At 41.6% G+C, this 19,955-nt stretch overlaps 1 protein-coding gene across 3 annotated transcripts in view; it reads right to left on the bottom strand.

Moving 5' to 3' along the window:
* LOC115133681 (glucosidase 2 subunit beta-like) overlaps positions 1-19,955 on the bottom strand; it is a 321,308-nt gene that overhangs the window by 61,794 nt on the left and 239,559 nt on the right. The window contains exon 13 of one of the 3 annotated variants that reach the window (XM_065021987.1): positions 15,497-16,332. The exons of the other annotated variants lie outside the window; for them this stretch is intronic. Coding sequence (XP_064878059.1) covers positions 16,296-16,332 — 37 coding nt within the window. The 3' untranslated portion in view covers positions 15,497-16,295. Of the gene's footprint in view, positions 1-15,496; positions 16,333-19,955 lie in introns of those variants that run through there. 3 annotated transcript variants of the gene reach the window in all.

Below are 19,955 nucleotides of genomic sequence, written 5' to 3' on the forward strand. Positions count from 1 at the left end.
GGTCTTCATCATCTGTTCTGACTTTTAACTGTGTTGTGGTCTTCATCATCTGTTCTGACTTACACCTGGGTTGGTCTCATCATCTGTTCTGACTTTGAACTGTGTTGTGGAAAATACACCTGGGTTGTGGTCTTATTTTCTGACGACTATTATTTTCACTTAAAGTGCTGAGTAAGAACTGAACTCAAATAAACCACATGAAAAATCCACAGCAGCCTTCCATGAAAACAAACTAATTCCCCAACCAACGCTCCTTTATTGTCCTTCATGCAAGCCTCAGGATTCATTAAGTTAGTAAAGCAGGTGTTTAAACAACAAACATCCTTGTATGAACACAGAAACAGATGGCACTCGATACTGGGAGAGAGAGAGAGAGAGAGAGACAGGGGAGGAAGGAAGGGAGGGGTAACTATCTCTCCCTCCCGGTCTCTCTGTCTCCTCCCCTTCAGTAAGGAAAAGCCATCCATCGAGCCAACGCAGCACAACGCGGCAGGGCTACGCATGGAGGAGGTGGGTGGTGGGTGAGGGCGGTACGGCAGTCTGAAGACCTTGAGCCCTCGCCTCCACGTGGGAGAGAAAAAGCTGCAGTGTAAGACTTAATAAAGAGCTGTGAGGCTTTGTAAAGATGGAGTGATATTTAAATGCTAGCTGGCCAGAGATATAACGCAGGTGTAGGTGGATAGGGTTTGGTTAGCCGTGTCTTTAAGCCGAGACACTAAAGAAAGAGAGAAACAACGACGGACACAGACAGACGGAGAGAGAGGGCAGAGAAAGAGAAGCTGAGCGAAATGGACAGAGGAAGGGGAGACAGCGTGGGAAATATACAGGGGACAGAAAGAGATGGGGAAACAAACAGGAAGAGTCAGTGTGCTGGTGAACCACGTCATCAATACACGATGATGACTACGCAGGGTAGGGCTGGGAATTACCAGGGACCTCACGATGACATATTATCACCATATTATCACCATACTATCACCATACTTAGGTGGTGATACGATATGTATTGAATTACCAGGGACCTCACGATGTCATATTATCACCATACTATCACCATACTTAGGTGGCGATACGATATGTATTGTAATACCAAGGACCTCACGATTGCAATTTTTATTTAACCTTTATTTAACTAGGTAAGTCAGTTAAGAACAAATTCTTATTTACAATGACGGCCTCCCCCGGCTAAACCTGGATGACGCTGGGACAATTGGATATGTATTGAATTACCAGGGACCTCACGATGACATATTATCAGCATACTTAGGTGGCGATACGATATTTATTGAATTACCAGGGACCTCACGATGACATATTATCAGCATACTTAGGTGGCGATACGATATTTATTGAATTACCAGGGACCTCACGATGACATATTATCACCATACTTAGGTGGCGATACGATACAATATATATTGCGATTCTCACGATTATACACGTATTGAGATCCAATACTGTGATATTATTGCGGTTCGATGTTCCAAACATATTGCATATTGCTCACCGTGTGTCTGCTGCAGAGGGACGAGAGAGAGAGATAGAGCCCTGAGAAAACAAATAAAAAGTGCAGGAAAACAAATTTGCTCCCTATTTTAAAGGAAGACGGAGAACAAGCTATGAAGGACATTTTTGGTTTTGGAGGTTCAGCCATCTAGCGCAAAAAATTACAACAAAAATGTTTTTGATAATGTCAAAACGATACAATATATCGTTCAAAAAAATATCGAGTAACTTGATTGTGTTTTTGTTCTGCCATCACTAATGCAGGAAGGAGGAGAGAAAAGGAGAGACTTCTTCTTCCTGCCTGTTCAGGCTCTTATTATCCATAACAGCGGTGGTTCCCAAACCTTCCATCATTGGGGACCATTAGGTCTGACATGACGAGGACAACTGTTCATGCAACTTGTGCATTATTACACATTTCCAGAGCAAGTTGAAAGCCTGACTGAATCCACCACCCCGCCGAACCTCTTGGAATCACTGATTTATCACTACGGTGGAACATTTCCAGAGCAAGTTGAAAGCCTGACTGAATCCACCACCCCGCCGAACCTCTTGGAATCACTGATTTATCACTACGGTGGAACGTTTGGACACAACCTACTGATTCAAGGGTTTTTTTTTTTTTTTTTTTTAATGACTATTTCCAACATTGTAGAATAATAGTGAAGACATCAAAACTACGAAATACCACGTGGAATCATGTAGTAACCAAAAAAGTGTTAAACAAATCAAAATATATTTTATATTTTTGCCTTGATAACAGCTTTGCACACTCTTGGCATTTTCTCAACCAGCTTCATGAGGTCGTCACCTGGAATGCATCTCAATTAACAGGTGTGCCTTGTTAAAAGTTCATTTGTGGAATTTCTTTCTTTGTTAATGCGTTTGAGCCAATCAGTTGTGTTGTGACAACGTAGGAGTGGTATACAGAAGACAGCCCTATTTGTTAAAAGATCAAGTCCATATTATGGCATGAACAGCACAAATAAGCAAAGATAAACAACAGTCCATATTATGGAAAGAACACCTCAAATAAGCAAAGATAAATGACAGTCCATCATTACTTTAAGACATGAAAGTCAGTCAATCCTGACAGGGATTTACAGGGAATCCTAGTGTGAATCCTAGAACAACAACACACTTTCAGACTACTGAGACATAAGATAGAGACAGAGACTAGAGAGAGAGAGAGAGAGACAGACAGAGACAGAGACTAGAGAGAGAGACAGAGACTAGAGAGAGACAGGGAGAGAGAGAGATAGATAGATAGATAGATAGATAGATAGATAGATAGATAGATAGATAGATAGATAAGGCCTTCCTCCTGATGGGCTGCTATATGACTGTGTGGGTCAAGTCTGCTGCATCTTCAATACTGACTAACTGGTTTACAGGGAACTGGTTTACAGGGAACTGGTTTACAGGGAACAGGTTTACAGGGAACTGGTTTACAGGGAACTGGTTTACTGGGAACTGGTTTACAGGGAACTGGTTTACAGGGAACTGGTTTACAGGGAACTGGTTTACAGGTAATTGGTTTACAGGGAACTGGTTTACAGGGAACAGGTTTACAGGGAACTGGTTTACATGGAACTGGTTTACAGGGAACTGGTTTACAGGGAACTGGTTTACTGGGAACTGGTTTACAGGGAACTGGTTTACAGGGAACAGGTTTACAGGGAACAGGTTTACAGGGAACTGGTTTACAGGGAACTGGTTTACTGGGAACTGGTTTACAGGGAACTGGTTTACAGGGAACTGGTTTACAGGTAATTGGTTTACAGGGAACTGGTTTACAGGGAACTGGTTTACAGGGAACAGGTTTACAGGGAACTGGTTTACAGGGAACAGATTTACAGGGAACTGGTTTACAGGGAACAGGTTTACAGGGAACTGGTTTACAGGGAACTGGTTTACAGGTAATTGGTTTACAGGGAACTGGTTTACAGGGAACTGGTTTACAGGGAACTGGTTTACAGGAACAGGTTTACAGGGAACTGGTTTACAGGGAGGTTTACAGGGAACTGGTTTACAGGGAACTGGTTTACAGGGAACTGGTTTACAGGGAACAGGTTTACAGGGAACTGGTTTACAGGGAACTGGTTTACAGGTTTAGGGAACTGGTTTACAGGGAACTGGTTTACAGGGAACTGGTTTACAGGGAACAGGAACTGGTTTACAGGGAACTGGTTTACAGGGAACAGGTTTACAGGGAAGGGAACTGGTTTACAGGGAACTGGTTTACAGGGAACAGGTTTACAGGGAACTGGTTTACAGGGAACTGGTTTACAGGGAACTGGTTTACAGGGAACTGGTTTACAGGGAACTGGTTTACAGGGAACTGGTTTACAGGGAACAGGTTTACAGGGAACTGGTTTACAGGGAACAGGTTTACAGGGAACTGGTTTGGTTTACAGGGAACTGGTTTACAGGGAACTGGTTTACAGGGAACTGGTTTACAGGGAACTGGTTTACAGGGAAACAGGGAACTGGTTTACAGGGAACTGGTTTACAGGGAACAGGTTTACAGGGAACTGGTTTACAGGGAACTGGTTTACAGGGAACTGGTTTACAGGGAACAGGTTTACAGGGAACTGGTTTACAGGGAACTGGTTTACAGGGAACAGGTTTACAGGGAACTGGTTTACAGGGAACTGGTTTACAGGGAACTGGTTTACAGGGAACAGGTTTACAGGGAACTGGTTTACAGGGAACAGGTTTACAGGGAACTGGTTTACAGGGAACTGGTTTACTGGGAACTGGTTTACAGGGAACTGGTTTACAGGGAACTGGTTTACAGGGAACTGGTTTACAGGGAACTGGTTTACAGGGAACTGGTTTACAGGGAACAGGTTTACAGGGAAAGGTTTACAGGGAACAGGTTTACAGGGAACAGGTTTACAGGGAACTGGTTTACAGGGAACTGGTTTACAGGGAACAGGTTTACAGGGAACTGGTTTACAGGGAACTGGTTTACAGGGAACAGGTTTACAGGGAACTGGTTTACAGGGAACTGGTTTACAGGGAACTGGTTTACAGGGAACTGGTTTACAGGGAACAGGTTTACAGGGAACAGGTTTACAGGGAACAGGTTTACAGGGAACAGGTTTACAGGGAACTGGTTTACAGGGAACAGGTTTACAGGGAACTGGTTTACAGGGAACAGGTTTACAGGGAACAGGTTTACAGGGAACTGGTTTACAGGGAACTGGTTTACAGGGAACTGGTTTACAGGGAACTGGTTTACAGGGAACTCTGTGTTTGTTTGCTGCAAGCTGTGCTAGAGGATGAATTGTGACTAGACTTGTTACGTTGATTGTATTACCGCCACACCGGCACTCAAGTGACCGTTGAGACACAGCAACTAGGCTTCTCCAAGACTATACTCTGATGCTGCTGATGGTCATTAGTATCCTACCAAACGCACTCAGGGCTCTGTTGTCCCTCTAATCATTCTGATGCTGCTAATAGTCATTAGTATCCTACCAAACGCACTCAGGGCTCTATGGTCCCTCTAATCATTCTGATGCTGCTGATGGTCATTAGTATCCTACCAAACGCACTCAGGGCTCTATGGTCCCTCTAATCATTCTGATGCTGCTAATAGTCATTAGTATCCTACCAAACGCACTCAGGGCTCTATGGTCCCTCTAATCATTCTGATGCTGCTAATAGTAATTAGTATCCTACCAAACGTACTCAGGGCTCTGTTGTCCCTCTAATCATTCCGATGCTGCTAATAGTCATTAGTATCCTACCAAACGTACTCAGGGCTCTATGGTCCCTCTAATCATTCCGATGCTGCTAATAGTCATTAGTATCCTACCAAACGCACTCAGGGCTCTATGGTCCCTCTAATCATTCTGATGCTGCTAATAGTCATTAGTATCCTACCAAACGCACTCAGGGCTCTATGGTCCCTCTAATCATTCTGATGCTGCTAATAGTAATTAGTATCCTACCAAACGTACTCAGGGCTCTGTTGTCCCTCTAATCATTCCGATGCTGCTAATAGTCATTAGTATCCTACCAAACGTACTCAGGGCTCTATGGTCCCTCTAATCATTCCGATGCTGCTAATAGTCATTAGTATCCTACCAAACGCACTCAGGGCTCTATGGTCCCTCTAATCATTCTGATGCTGCTAATAGTAATTAGTATCCTACCAAACGTACTCAGGGCTCTATGGTCCCTCTAATCATTCCGATGCTGCTAATAGTCATTAGTATCCTACCAAACGTACTCAGGGCTCTGTTGTCCCTCTAATCACTCTGACATCAATGTAAATGCAATCAAAATCAAACACTTGATGAGAGCCCCGGCATTCAGAGTTCAGCGGAAAGGGATCACCTGTTGCTCAGTGAGAGCCAGCTCCTCATAGCTGGTTGATGCATGTAATGAAATAAGTGTTCCTATAATCAGTGGCATAGCTCAGTGTCGCGGGGCCAAGCAAGGCAGTATTATTATAGCTAATCTCATGCTATTTTACACATTTTGCAATGAGGCTTAGAGAAAATGCTGCTGTTTTAGAGCTCAGGAATTCTTGAAAAATGGGACAAGCAACAATTTTCTCGCAAATATTTGTCTTCATTTGCAACTAACTGTATTTATGTCGACAGAGACACCATAAGATGCATTTCATTTTTACAATTATTCTAGATTTAGAGAATGTATAAACATTTATAAACAACTTTTATAAAAGCAAACATTATCTCTTAGGTCTGGCACAGGAAATGCTTCAATTGTTTAAGAATATGTTGCAGAACAGTTGTTTAATATACAGTACCAGTCGAAAGTTTGGACATACCTACTCATTCAAGGGTTTTTCTTTATTTTTACTATTTCTACATTGCAGAATAATAGTGAAGACATCAACACTATGAAATAACACATATGGAATCGTGTAGTAAAACAAAAAAATGTGTTAAACAAATACAAATATATTTCATATTTGAGATTCTTCAAAGTATCCACCCTAGATGACAGCTTTGCACATTCTTGGCATTTTCGCAACCAGTCAAAGAGAGGGTGGGTCGCCTCGCTTCTAGTCATTAGGAAACTTTGCAGTATTTTTTATTTTTGTTTAATGTATTATTTCTTACATTGTTAGCACAGAAAATGTTAAGTGTTATTAAATACAGCCGGGAAGAACTATTGGATATCAGAGCAACGTCAGCTTACCAGCACAACCAGCACTACGACCAGGAATACGACCAGCACTACGACCAGCACTACGACCAGGAATACGACCAGCACTACGACCAGGAATACGACCAGGAATACGACCAGCACTACGACCAGGAATACGACCAGGAATACGACCAGCACTACGACCAGGAATACGACCAGGAATACGACCAGCACTACGACCAGGAATACGACCAGGAATACGACCAGGAATACGACCAGGAATACGACCAGCAGTACGACCAGGAATACGACCAGGAATACGACCAGGAATACGACCAGGAATACACCACCAGTACATTTGAACTGATTCTGATTCCAGAGGCGAAAACAACCAGCACTATGACCAGGAATACTGAGACCATGTCCGGTCCCTAGATAACAAAGTTGACGAAACAGGGCAACCAGAGACATCAGGGATTGTAACATACTCTGTTTCATGGAAAATCGGGATATGCTGTCGGAGTCGGTACAGCCACCTGGATTTTATCAGTGGATCACGCCCAGAATAAACATCTTCCTCACAATGTTTCTGATTATCTAACAACACACAGCCACTCAAGTCCTTCTGTTTACCTGACCTAGAATTTCACAATCTATTATCTCCCAAGAGAATTCTCTTCGGGTTCTTGTCACAACCGTGTATATCCCCCTCAAGAAGATACCACGACGGCCATCAAAGTTCACTGGATTTTATGCAAACTGGAAACATTATATCCTGAGGCTGCATTTATTGTAACTGGGGATTTTAACAAAGCAAATTTGATAAAAGGCTACCTAAATTCTATCAGCATATCAAATGTAACACTCGCGCTGGAAAAACACTGGACCATCGTTACTCTAACTTCCACGATGGATACAAGGCCCTCCCCCGCCCCACTTTTGCCAAATCTGACCACGACTCCATTTTGCTCCTCCCTTCCTATAGACAGAAAATCAAACAGGAAGTACCCGTGCTAAGGACTATTCAATGCTGGTCTGACCAATCGGTATCCACGCTTCAAGATTGTTTTGATCACGCCGACTGGGATTTGTTCCGGCTAGCCTCAGAGAATAATATCAACGTATACGCTGATTCGGTGAGTGAGTTTATAAGGACGTGTTTTAGGAAATGTTGTACCCACGGTGACTATTAAAACCTACCCTAACTAGAAACCGTGGATAGATGGCGACACTGAAAGTACATACCACCACATTTAACCATGGCAAGGCGTCTGGGAATACAGAAGAATACAAACAGAGTAGTCATTCACTCCGTAAAGCAATCAAACAATCAAAATGTCAGTATAGAGACAAAGTGGAGTCGCAAGTCAACGGCTCAGACACGAGACGCATGTGGCAGGGTCTACAGACAATCACGGATTACAAAGGTTAAACCAGTCACGTTGCAGATACGGACATCTTGCTTCCAGACAAACTAAACACCTTCTTTGCCCACTTTGAGGATAATACCCGTGGCACGCTACCAAGGACTGCGGGCTCTCCTTCTCCGTGGCCGAAGTGAGTAAGACGTGTTAACCCTCGCAAGGCTACCAGCCCAGACGGCAACCTTGGCCGCGTCCTCAGAGCATGCGCAGACCAGCTGGCTGGTGTGTTTACGGACATAATCAATCTCTCCCTATCCCAGTCTGCTGTCCACACATGCTTCAAGATGGCCACCATTGTTCCTGTAGCCAAGAATGCAAAGGTAACTGAACTAAATGACTATTGCCCCGTAGCACTCAATTTTGTCAGCACGAGGTGCTTTGAGAGACTAGTCAAGGATCACATCACCTCCACCTGTCACCCTAGACCCACTTCAATTTGCTTACCGCCCCAATAGGTCCACAGACGATGCAATCACCATCACACTGAACTATCCCATCTGGACAAGAGGAATACCTATGTAAGAATGCTGTTCATTGACTATAGCTTAGCATTCAACAACATAGTTCCCTCCAAGCTCATCATTAAGCTTGAGGCCCTGGGTCTGAACACCGCCCTGTGCAACTGGGTCCTGGACCATCTGACAGGCCGCCCCCAGTTGGTGAAGGTAGGAAACAACATCTCCACAATGCTGATCCTTAACACAAGGGTGCGTGCTCAGCCCCCTCCTGTACTCTCTGTTGACCCATTACTGCGTGGCCATCCACGCCTCCAACTCAATCATCAAGTTGCAGATGACACAACAGTAGTAGGCTTGATTACCAACAACGACAAGACAGCCTAGAGGGAGGAGGTGAGGGCTCTCGGAGTGTGGTGTCAGGAAAATAACCTCCCATTCAATGTCAACAAAACAAAGGTGATGATTGTGGACTTTAGGAAACAGCAGAGGGAGCACCCCCCTATCCACATCGACGGGACAGCAGTGGAGAAGGTGGAAAGTTTTAAGTTCCTCAGCGTACATATCACCCACAAACTGAAATGGTCAACTAACATAGACAGTGTGGTGAAGAAGGTGCAACAGCGTCCATTCAACCTCAGGAGGCTGAAGAATTTTGGCATGTCACCTAAAACCTTCACAACATTTTACAGATGCAAAATTGAGAGCATCCTGTTGGGCTGTATCACAGCTTGGTAAGGCAACTGCACTGCCCACAACCACAGGGCTATCCAGAGGGTGGTGCGGTCTGCACAATGCATCACCGGTGGCAAACTACCTGCCCTCCAGATCACCGACAGCACCCGATGTCACAGGAAGGCCAAAAAGATCATCAAGGACAACAACCACCCGAGCCACTGCCTGTTCACCCTGCTATCATCCAGAAGGCGAGGTCAGTACAGGTGCATCAAAGCTGGGACCCGAGAGACTGAAAAACAGGTTCTATCTCAAGGCGATCAGACATTACTAGCACAGAGAGGCTGCTGCCTACATAAAGACTTTGGCCACTTTAATAAATGGAACACTAGTCACTTTAATAACGTTTACATATCTTGCATTATTCATCTCATTTGTATAATACTGTATTCTATACTATCCATTGCATCTTAGCATATGCCGCTCTGACATTGGTAATGCAGATATTTATATATTCTTATTCCATTCCTTTACTTAGATTTGTGTGTATTAGGTACTTGTTGTGGAATTGTTAGATATTACTTGTTAGATATTACTGCACTGTCAGAACTAGAAGCACAAGCATTTTGCTACACTAGCAATAACATCTGCTAACCATGTGTATGTGACCAATACAATTTGATTTGATGAGGTAGCCACCTGGATAGCATTTCAATTAACAGGTGTGTCTTGTTAAAAGTTCATTTGTGGAATTTCTTTCCTTCTTATTGCGTTTCAGCCAATCAGTTGTGTTGTGACAAGGTAAGGGTGGTATACAGAGGATAGCCCTATTTGGTAAAAGACCAAGTCCATATTATGGCAAGAACAGCATAAATAAGCAAAGATAAATGACAGGCCAATCATTACTTTAAGACATGAAGGTCAGTCAATATGGAAAATATCAAGAACTTTGAAAGTTTCTTCAAGTGCAGTCACAAAAACCATCAAGCCCTAAAATGAAAATGGTTCTCATGAGGACCGCCACAGGAATGGAAGACCCAGAGTTACTTCTGCTGCAGAGGATAAGTTCATTACAGTTACCAGCCTCAGAAATTGCAGCCCAAATAAATGCTTCACAGAGTTTAAGTAACAGACACATCAACATCATCTGTTCAGAGGAGACTGCATGAATCAGGCCTTCATGGTCTAATTGCTGCAAAGAAACCACTACTAAAGGACACCAATAAGAAGAAGAGACTTGCCTGGGCCAAGAAAAACAATGGACATTAGACCGGTGAAAATATGTCCTTTAGTTTGATGAGTCCAATCTTGAGATGTTTGGTTCCAACCGCTGTGTCTTTGAGACGCAGAGTAGGTGAATGGATGATCTCTGCATGTGTGGTTCCCAACGTGAAGCATGGAGGAGGAGGTGTAATGGTGTGGGGATTCTTTGCTGGTGACACTGTCAGTGATTTACCTAGAATTAAAGGCACACCTTAACCAGCATGGCTACCACACCATTCTGCAGTGATACGCCATCCCATCTGGTTTGCACTTAGTGGGACTATAATTTGTTTTTCAACAGGACAGTGACCCAACACACCTTCAGGCTGTGTAAGAGCTATTTGACCAAGAAGGAGAGTGATGGAGCGCTGCATCAGATGACCTGGCCTCCACAATCACCCGACCTCAACCCAATCGAGATGGTTTGGGATGAGTTGGACCCCAGAGTGAAGGAAAGACAGCCATGGATAAATAACTCTAAATTAAGCAAATGTTGAGCGACAGTTAGCCTGGGCCACCAAAATATAAAATGATGGCATGGGAATGATAAGCAAAACAAACTAGTGTAGCCCACAGCCATATGGTATAGCCATGATATGAAGAAATCTATAAATCTATATAATAATGTTTCTTTAGACCTGCATAAAATGTATTGTTATTGTGTAAGCTATATTACATTGATTTATTAGGCTTTTTAAAATGTAGATGTTACAAAGGCATCAGTGGCTTGTATTAAAAATCCTACAATGTGATTTTCTGGATTTTTTCTCATTTTGTCTGTCACAGTCGAAGTGTACCTATGATGAAAATTACAGGCCTCTCTCATCTTTTTAAGTGGGAGAACTTGCACAATTGGTGGCTGACTAAATACTTTTTTTGCCCCACTGTATGTTGATGTTAATTAATGGTAAATTACCGGCAGCTATTTTATGATCATATATATATATATATATATATATATTTACAAGGTACACAAAACAGGTAGGCATGGACAGAAGTGCAGACCAAACAAGACAAACAGTCCCACCCACAGGACTTCCCCAAAGTTAGATTAGTGGTTCCCAACAGCAGTCTTCCGTACGCTGATGAAAGAGCAGTTATGAATGTGTCCTACAAATATTTCCATGTTTCTAATGTCCATGAACGACAGCAGACACGGCTGTCTGTTTTAAAGAATGAGGAGCCTGCCAACGTGAAGCTATCATCTTCTTGGGCTGCTGTTAAGACAGATACGTTGCTGTGCGACAGATAGGTCTAAAGTAGTGTCATAACTTAACTAGAAAATAGATGATGAACACATTATGTCAGAGAGACGGAATGAAACAACTACAGAAATGTAAAACCCCTGGGCACTCCCAAACCATATGAAACAATGTGCCAGGAGGCCCCTGACGGCACAGTGAGAAATTTGGGGATTGTCTAGCTTTCATCTTGAGTAGTTATATGGGCAAAACTGTAACATATCATTTGGTGTAAAAATATATATTTTTTAAAAATGAAATTGAGATGTTGGACCAAACTCTGGTCACAGTACTACGCAGAGGTCTTCCTTCCATGAAGTATGGGACGGGATTGATTTGTGAGTCATTTTTACGCAGCAGAGATTGTAATTTAGGGAGCCAGTCCATTTGTACTATTATGAATAAATAATTTGTGGATTGGATGGATAGACCATTCATGTCCCCAGAGGACTCCATATGCACACAAAACAACAGAGGAATGTAAGTCAAATGACAAGTTAGTGGTAGTTAAACTGCTTCTGGAGGTCTTGGAAAGCATTTGGTAGCCTTCAGTGATATCTGAGGTAGTATGAATCCCTCTTTCAGACCATTGATGAAAGGAGAGGTCGACCACTCAGTTGGAGAACGTGGTTGTGAAATAAGGGGAGGTGAGGATGGTATTTCAGATTGATTTTAGTCTGATTACCAACCAGGCGCCAGACTGAGATAAGTTGTGAGATGATAGGGCCGAATTGGAGTTTGCAGTGTTTGAAGAGGGATATCAGAATGGATTCTGTCTTGGAGTCTATGACGGGCAACTAGTTTTCCCTCCAGGGGGCACCAGAATACAGCTGTATCAGGATGTAACCATGACGTAAGATGAAAGCCCCCCCAAAAAACTAATTTGAAATTAGGCAGGTTTTGGCCAACTGCACATTTTCTACGCTGAAGTGTCGAGAATTTATTACAGGGGGAATTTCCTCTTCCAAAGGAATTTAGCAAGTAAAGAATGTATCCTATCCCAGTATCCTGCTGGTGTTGAAAGAGGGATCATGGAACTATAAAAGTTTATCCTTGGCTATATATTAATTTAAATTTTCGAGACTTCGAGCCTGAAAACAGACTATGCTTCTTCAGGTGGTGTTGAAGTTGTTTTTGACTGTTGATTGTAAACGAGGATATTATTCTATTCCCAGGCAGCGCAAATGTTGGACTCTGGGGCTGTTTAGAGGCAGATCTGAATCATCCAAATGTTGGACTCTGGGGCTGTTTAGAGGCAGATCTGAATCGTCCAAATGTTGGACTCTGGGGCTGTTTAGAGGCAGCTCTGAATCGTCGAAATGTTGGACTCTGGGGCTGTTTAGAGGCAGATCTGAATCATTCAAATGTTGGACTCTGGGGCTGTTTAGAGGCAGATCTGAATCGTCCAAATGTTGGACTCTGGGGCTGTTTAGAGGCAGCTCTGAATCGTCGAAATGTTGGACTCTGGGGCTGTTTAGAGGCAGATCTGAATCATTCAAATGTTGGACTCTGGGGCTGTTTAGAGGCAGATCTGAATCGTCCAAATGTTGGACTCTGGGGCTGTTTAGAGGCAGTTCTGAATCATTCAAATGTTGGACTCTGGGGCTGTTTGGAGGCAGCTCTGAATCGTCCAAATGTTGGACTCTGGGGCTGTTCAGAGGCAGATCTGAATCGTCCAAATGTTGGACTCTGGGGCTGTTCAGAGGCAGATCTGAATCGTCCAAATGTTGGACTCTGGGGCTGTTTAGAGGCAGATCTGAATCGTTCAGGGTCCCGTTGATTTTATATCCAGATGTAGAGCTGTAGTTATAAACAACGCTGAGTAGGTTGGGTAATGACTGAGGTGCATTGCCCACACAGAGTTGTACATTATCTGCATATGGATATATTTGGTAGTCTGTGCCAAGTACAGTAATGGGATCATGATGTGGTGACTGTCGGACAGCTTGCGCAAGAGGTTCTAGGGATAGAGCGAAAAGCATTGGACTTAGAGGACAACCCTGTCAGCTATTTCGGCCTGTGTTGAATTGGGATGAGCATACAGTACAGGTCAAACGTTTTAGAACACCTACTCATTCAAGGATTTTTCTGTAGTTTTTACTATTTTCTACATTAACAAAAAAGTGTTATAAACAAATCAAAATATATTTTATATATTTATATATTTTTTGAGATCCTTCAAATAGCGACCCTTTGCCCTGATGACAGCTTTGCACACTCTTGGCATTCTCTCAACCAGCTTCACCTGGAATGTTTCCCCAAAAGTACTGAAAGAGTTCCCACATATGCTAAGCACCTGTTGGCTACTTTTCCATCACTTGCGGTCTGACTCATCCCAAACCATCTCAATTGGGTTGAGGTCAGGGGGATTGTGGAGGCCAGGTCATCTGATGCAGCACTCCATCGCTTTCCTTCTTGGTCAAATAGCCCTGATACAGCCTGGAGGTGTGTTGGGTCATTGTCCTGTTGAAAAACAAATGATAGTCCCACTAAGCCCAAACCAGATGGGATGGTGTAAAGCTGCAGAATGCTGTGGTAGCCACGCTCGTTATGTGTGCCTTGAATTCTAAATAAATCACAGACAGTGTCAACAGCAAAGCACTCCTACACCATAACACCTCCTCCTCCATGCTTTACGTTGGAAATACACATGTAGAGATCATCCGTTCACCCACACCACGTCTCACAAAGACACAGTGGTTGGAACCAAAAATCTCCAATTTGAACTCCAGACCAAATGACAAATTTCCACCAGTTTAATGTCCATTGCTTGTTTTTCTTGGCCCAAGCAAGTCTCTTCTTCTTATTGGTGTCCTTTAGTAGTGGTTTCTTTGCAGAAATTAGACCATGAAGGCCTGATTCACACAGTCTCCTCTGAACAGTTAATGTTGAGATGTGTCTGTTACTTGAACTCTGTGAAACATTTATTTGGGCTGCAATTTCTGAGCGTGGTAAACTCTAATGAACTCATCCTCTGCAGCAGAGGTAACTCTGGGTCTTCCATTCCTGTGGCGTTCCTCATGAGAGCCAGTTTCATCATGGCGCTTGATTGTTTTTGCGACTGCACTTGAAGAAACTCTTAAAGTTCTCCATGCCTTAAAGGAATTATGTACTGTCATTTCTCTCTGCTTATTTGAGCTGTTCTTGCCATACTATATTATATTATAATGGTCAAGTAGGGCTATATTCTGTATACCAACCCGACCTTGTCACAACACAACCGATTGGCTCAACCACATTAAGAAGGAAATAAATTCCACAGACCTGTTAATTGAAAGGTGACTACCTCAAGAAGCTGGTGGAGAGAATGCCAAGAGTGTAAAAAGCTGTCATCAAGGCAAAGGGTGGCTCTATCTGAAGAAAAATATATTTTGATTTGTTTAACACTTTTTTTGGTTACTACATGATTCCATATTGTGTTATTTCATAATTTTGATGTCTTCACTATTATTCTACAAAGTAGAAAATAGTAAAAAATAAAGAAAAACCCTTGAATGAGTTGAGGTGCTCTAAAACTATTGACCAGTAGTGTATTTTGACAGTTCCCATACGCCGTAGAACAAGTAATAAATATTGCCACTTTAGGCAGACAAAGGCTTTTTCTATGTCCAATAACAATATGGCTGATGCAGAGTCAGTATTCATTGACCCAATATGGAAAAGATAAACCTTCTGGTCTTGTTGTACTTACTAACACTGGGGTCAGAGTGTATGGCGCCATCCATTGATTGGAATATATGTTTTTATTTTTTTTAATTTTTATTTTTACATTTAAAAAAAAAAAATGTATTAACAACAAATCAATACATAAAGCACATGAGGGAACACAAGCATACATAGATTACAAACAATGGACAATCGAGCTAGGGGCGGGGCTGGGGGCGGGGCTAGGGGCGGGGCTAGGGGGTACAATATCACATTACAATTACACAAGGACCTTAAGGGACATGCATATACTTACAATTCTAACAGCTTTTTTGTTAGTAGAGCATTTAACCGTCTTAAAATACAGTTGAATTTCTTTTTGTAGGGTACGAAAATGTGGTTTTCTGTTTGTAAATTTACATTTGTGTATATGAAATTTGGCCATAAGAATAATGAAATTAATTACATAAAAATGATTCCGCTTATTTCTATTGTATGTAAAGAATCCAAACAGTACATCTCTCCACAATAGTGTAAAATCTTCATAAATGTGTTCAATTATAAACCTAATGATGTCTTGCCACAGTTTTCTTACATGCATACAATGCCAGAAAAGATGCACAACTGTTTCTGGGTGGTCATTACAAAAGGAACAATTTGAGTTGATGTTTTCCTTAAACTTCTTCATATAGTGGTTGGCAGGATAATATTTATGAATAATTTTAAAGGAAACTTCCTTAATTTTGTTAACAAGTAGGTATGTTTGTGGCAACATCCAAACTTTTTTCCAACAGATATTATCAATAAATCCATTCCAATAAGGCATGACATAAGGTATAGATACAACATCCTGCTGAAACAAGGATCGTGTCGCTCTGTTGTTGAATGGACCAAAAGAGAAACAAATCTTTCCTACTGATGAGTCAACAGGGTCAATAGAAGGTAGGCTCTGAGGGTCAGGTCTTGACACGTTCCTGAATAACATAGCAACACCTGAGGGAATGGCATATAAAACAATTGCAAAATCTTTAGGTGTTACAGGGACCTTGTAAAGTGATAAGAATTCTTTATAACTGAGTAAAAAACCCTCTGCATTTACCAGTTGGCTCACCAATAGGATATTATTTCAGAACCAATATTCTAAAAACAGAGAGGTATTTTTATACAATATATCCCCATTATTCCATATATAATATCTGTGTGGAGAAAAATTGTGTTTATAAATTAAGGACCATGACAAGAAAACCTGCCGATGAAAAGCAGAAAGTTTCACTGGAACTTTGTCAATATTATAATTGCAAAACAACATGAAGTTAAGGCCACCAAAAGTAGAGAAGACATGATGAGGAATAAAATTCCAGATAGAAGTGGGTCTTCTTAGGAATTGCTTTATCCAATTGATCTTGAAAGTATTATTTAAAGTAGATTGGAATATATGTTATATTTCAAAAGTTTTCATTGGCATGTCATTTTTGAGCAAATAGATGGCTGGAAAATAATGAAAAGGAACATGTTTTATGAATGAGAGAGAGCTTCTGCCTGTCAGTTAATTTTCTGATCATCTACCGATCAAGAAACGCTTGTGGAGAGATGCACAGAGCACATTTTTGTTTCAAAGTGTGATAATTGGTCCTTTAATTCTGTAATATTGTGTTGGTTGATTTGTTTAAATTGGATGAAAACAAGGTAGAGTACAACAGAATGTTTCCACTGACCTCCAGGACCATCAACAGTGTTACCACAGTCCTCCAGCATCATCAACAGTGTTACCACAGTCCTCCAGCATCATCAACAGTGTTACCACAGTCCTCCAGCATCATCAACAGTGTTACCACAGTCCTCCAGCATCATCAACAGTGTTACCACAGTCCTCCAGCATCATCAACAGTGTTACCACAGTCCTCCAGCATCATCAACAGTGTTACCACAGTCCTCCAGGATCATCAACAGTGTTACCACAGTCCTCCAGCATCATCAACAGTGTTACCACAGTCCTCCAGCATCATCAACAGTGTTACCACAGTCCTCCAGCATCATCAACAGTGTTACCACAGTCCTCCAGCATCATCAACAGTGTTACCACAGTCCTCCAGCATCATCAACAGTGTTACCACAGTCCTCCAGGATCATCAACAGTGTTACCACAGTCCTCCAGGAGGATCATCAACAGTGTTACCACAGTCCTCCAGGATCATTTGTTTATATAAATGAATTTAGATAATTGCTTCTCCATTTGAGACGTTAACTGCTGATTCTGCAACAAAGTAGTGTTGATCGGCAGTTATTTCCATGACGATCACCGGCCGACAAAATGTCATGACCGCCACAACCCTAATGGTGACACGTTGGGTTTATAAACTGCAGCACAATTAGTTGCGAGTTCATTGTATCTGGTTACAGTGCTAGCATGTATTAACAGCAGTTAAAAAAAAAAATCCGCAAATGCAATTAAGTGGGTCTAGCATGAACATAAACAACTTGCTCATCCAGTGCTGTAGCTGATAGGAATAGTCATGTCCGTAGGCATAGTATTCCTCGCCTACCATCAGGCCCAGTGCAGTCAGAATTAACATTTTATTGTGTTTCATATCGTTTTTGAACAAGAGCTACTGAATCTTATTACACTGTAGCAGCATGGAAAATGTGATCAGTGTTATCGCACAATAGTTGCTGGTCCCTACTTTTTTTTTTTTTACCTTTACTTAACTAGGCAAGTCAGTTAAAAACAAATTCTTATTTTCAATGACGGCCTAGGAACAGTGGGTGTTCAGGGGCAGAACGACAGATTTGTACCTTGTCAGCTCGGGGATTTGAACTTGCAACCTTCCGGTTACTAGTCCAACGCTCTAACCACTAGGCTACCCTGCCGCCCCAAAATATGAGCAAAAGACATTGAGATTTTTGGTTTGAAATACCTATTTTTGGTCAATACATTTTTCTCCTGGGAATGTATAAAGCCCTTGTTTTGAGCAAGTTCTGAATGAGGGGATACTAGAATAGACCAATAAAGAGATGTAATAAACTACACCCCCAGCTGTAAAGAAAGAATTACACTCCCCCTTCCACTTTCCTGTGTGAGCGTGTCCAGACAGTCCACTCCCAGACAGCCCTGGCAAAACCCCCTTTTACCTGATCTTTAAAGGGACAATCTGGGATCGGTACATGCATTTTGGACTTTTAAAGTAATTATAGATTGATTTTTGAAGAATATAACATATATTCCTAATAAGCCGTATAAAATCAGAACCCAAAATACAAGCTTGTCTTACTCCAATGTTAGTAAACGTTGTACATGTAAACAAACACTGCATAGCCTCAAAATATGCTTAAAGGTCCAATGCAGCTATTTTTAAAATTTTATCTCAATATCAAATAGTTTCTGGGTAACAATTAAGTACCTTACTGTGATTTTGTTTTCAATTAAAATGGTCAAAAAGAAACAAAAATATATTCTAAGCAAATAGCAATTTCTCAAGCAAGAATTTAGTTAGGACTGTCTGGGAGTGGTCTGAGTGGGGAGGGGGAAACTGAAAATGATCTGTTATCGGCAGAGCGGTTTGGAACTCTCTTCTTATTGGTCTATTAACAAATGTACCTGGTGATGTCACCAGGCAGGCCAAAACTCCGTCCCACCAAAACGTCTCTAACAATAAGAGGCCATTTTCATCATTTTTCACAGAATTATTACAACCTCACAGTGTGGAAATACTGTATATATAAAACACAAGAAATCACATTGTTAACTGCATGTGGTCTTTAAAACTATTACTTTTGATATCATGGATGGTCCTGGCATCCATAGCTCTGGGCATTGATTTTTGAAGAATATAACTTATATATTCCTAAATTCTATTAATTTAAGAGTGGTTACATTTCTCCAGGCCCATATCTCAGCTTTTTACCAAAACAGAGGCGGAGTAAATGCTTTGTTATTGTTTCAATTGCCGCTTTAATTTAATTTGAATTCATTTTAATAAATTAATTCATTTTAATTAATTTGTTCATCCTTTAATAGAGTTTTGGAAGACAACTTTGCTCCAATACTGTGCATCCTGTGTGCTTGAACCTAATCATTTAAGAGATATGATGCTAAATGGTAATGACAACAAGCAGTGCGATCAACAAAATAGGTTAGACCTGAGCAGTGTCATAGAACAACAGAAACACCAACTGATAAACTGACATCCCCCGCAATATTAAAACAAATATATTCACAGATTTGATATAAACGTGATTTCCATGGGCATACATTTCCAAGTCAGTACAGAATTTCACATCAAATCAAATCAGATGTATTTATGTACATCAGCTGATATCTCAAAGTGCTGTACAAAAACCCAGCCTAAAACCCCAAACAGCAAGCAATGCAGGTGTAGAAGCACGGTGGCTAGGAAAAACTCCCTAGAAAGGCCAAAACCTAGGAAGAAACCTAGAGAGGAACCAGAATTTGTGGCACATAATGTAGGATTTTTGTATGTTTTTTTGTAGGTTTATGTCTACGTCAACACGTGTTACTAGGTTACACCTGTCATAACAATACTACGCTTCCTGATTTGTCACAATGGCCATTTTCAATGACTTCCAGGGCTGTATTGTTCTGCAATACACTTGATTGT

The sequence above is a fragment of the Oncorhynchus nerka genome, linkage group LG8 (assembly GCF_034236695.1).
Source record: "Oncorhynchus nerka isolate Pitt River linkage group LG8, Oner_Uvic_2.0, whole genome shotgun sequence".
Lineage (NCBI taxonomy): Eukaryota > Metazoa > Chordata > Actinopteri > Salmoniformes > Salmonidae > Oncorhynchus > Oncorhynchus nerka.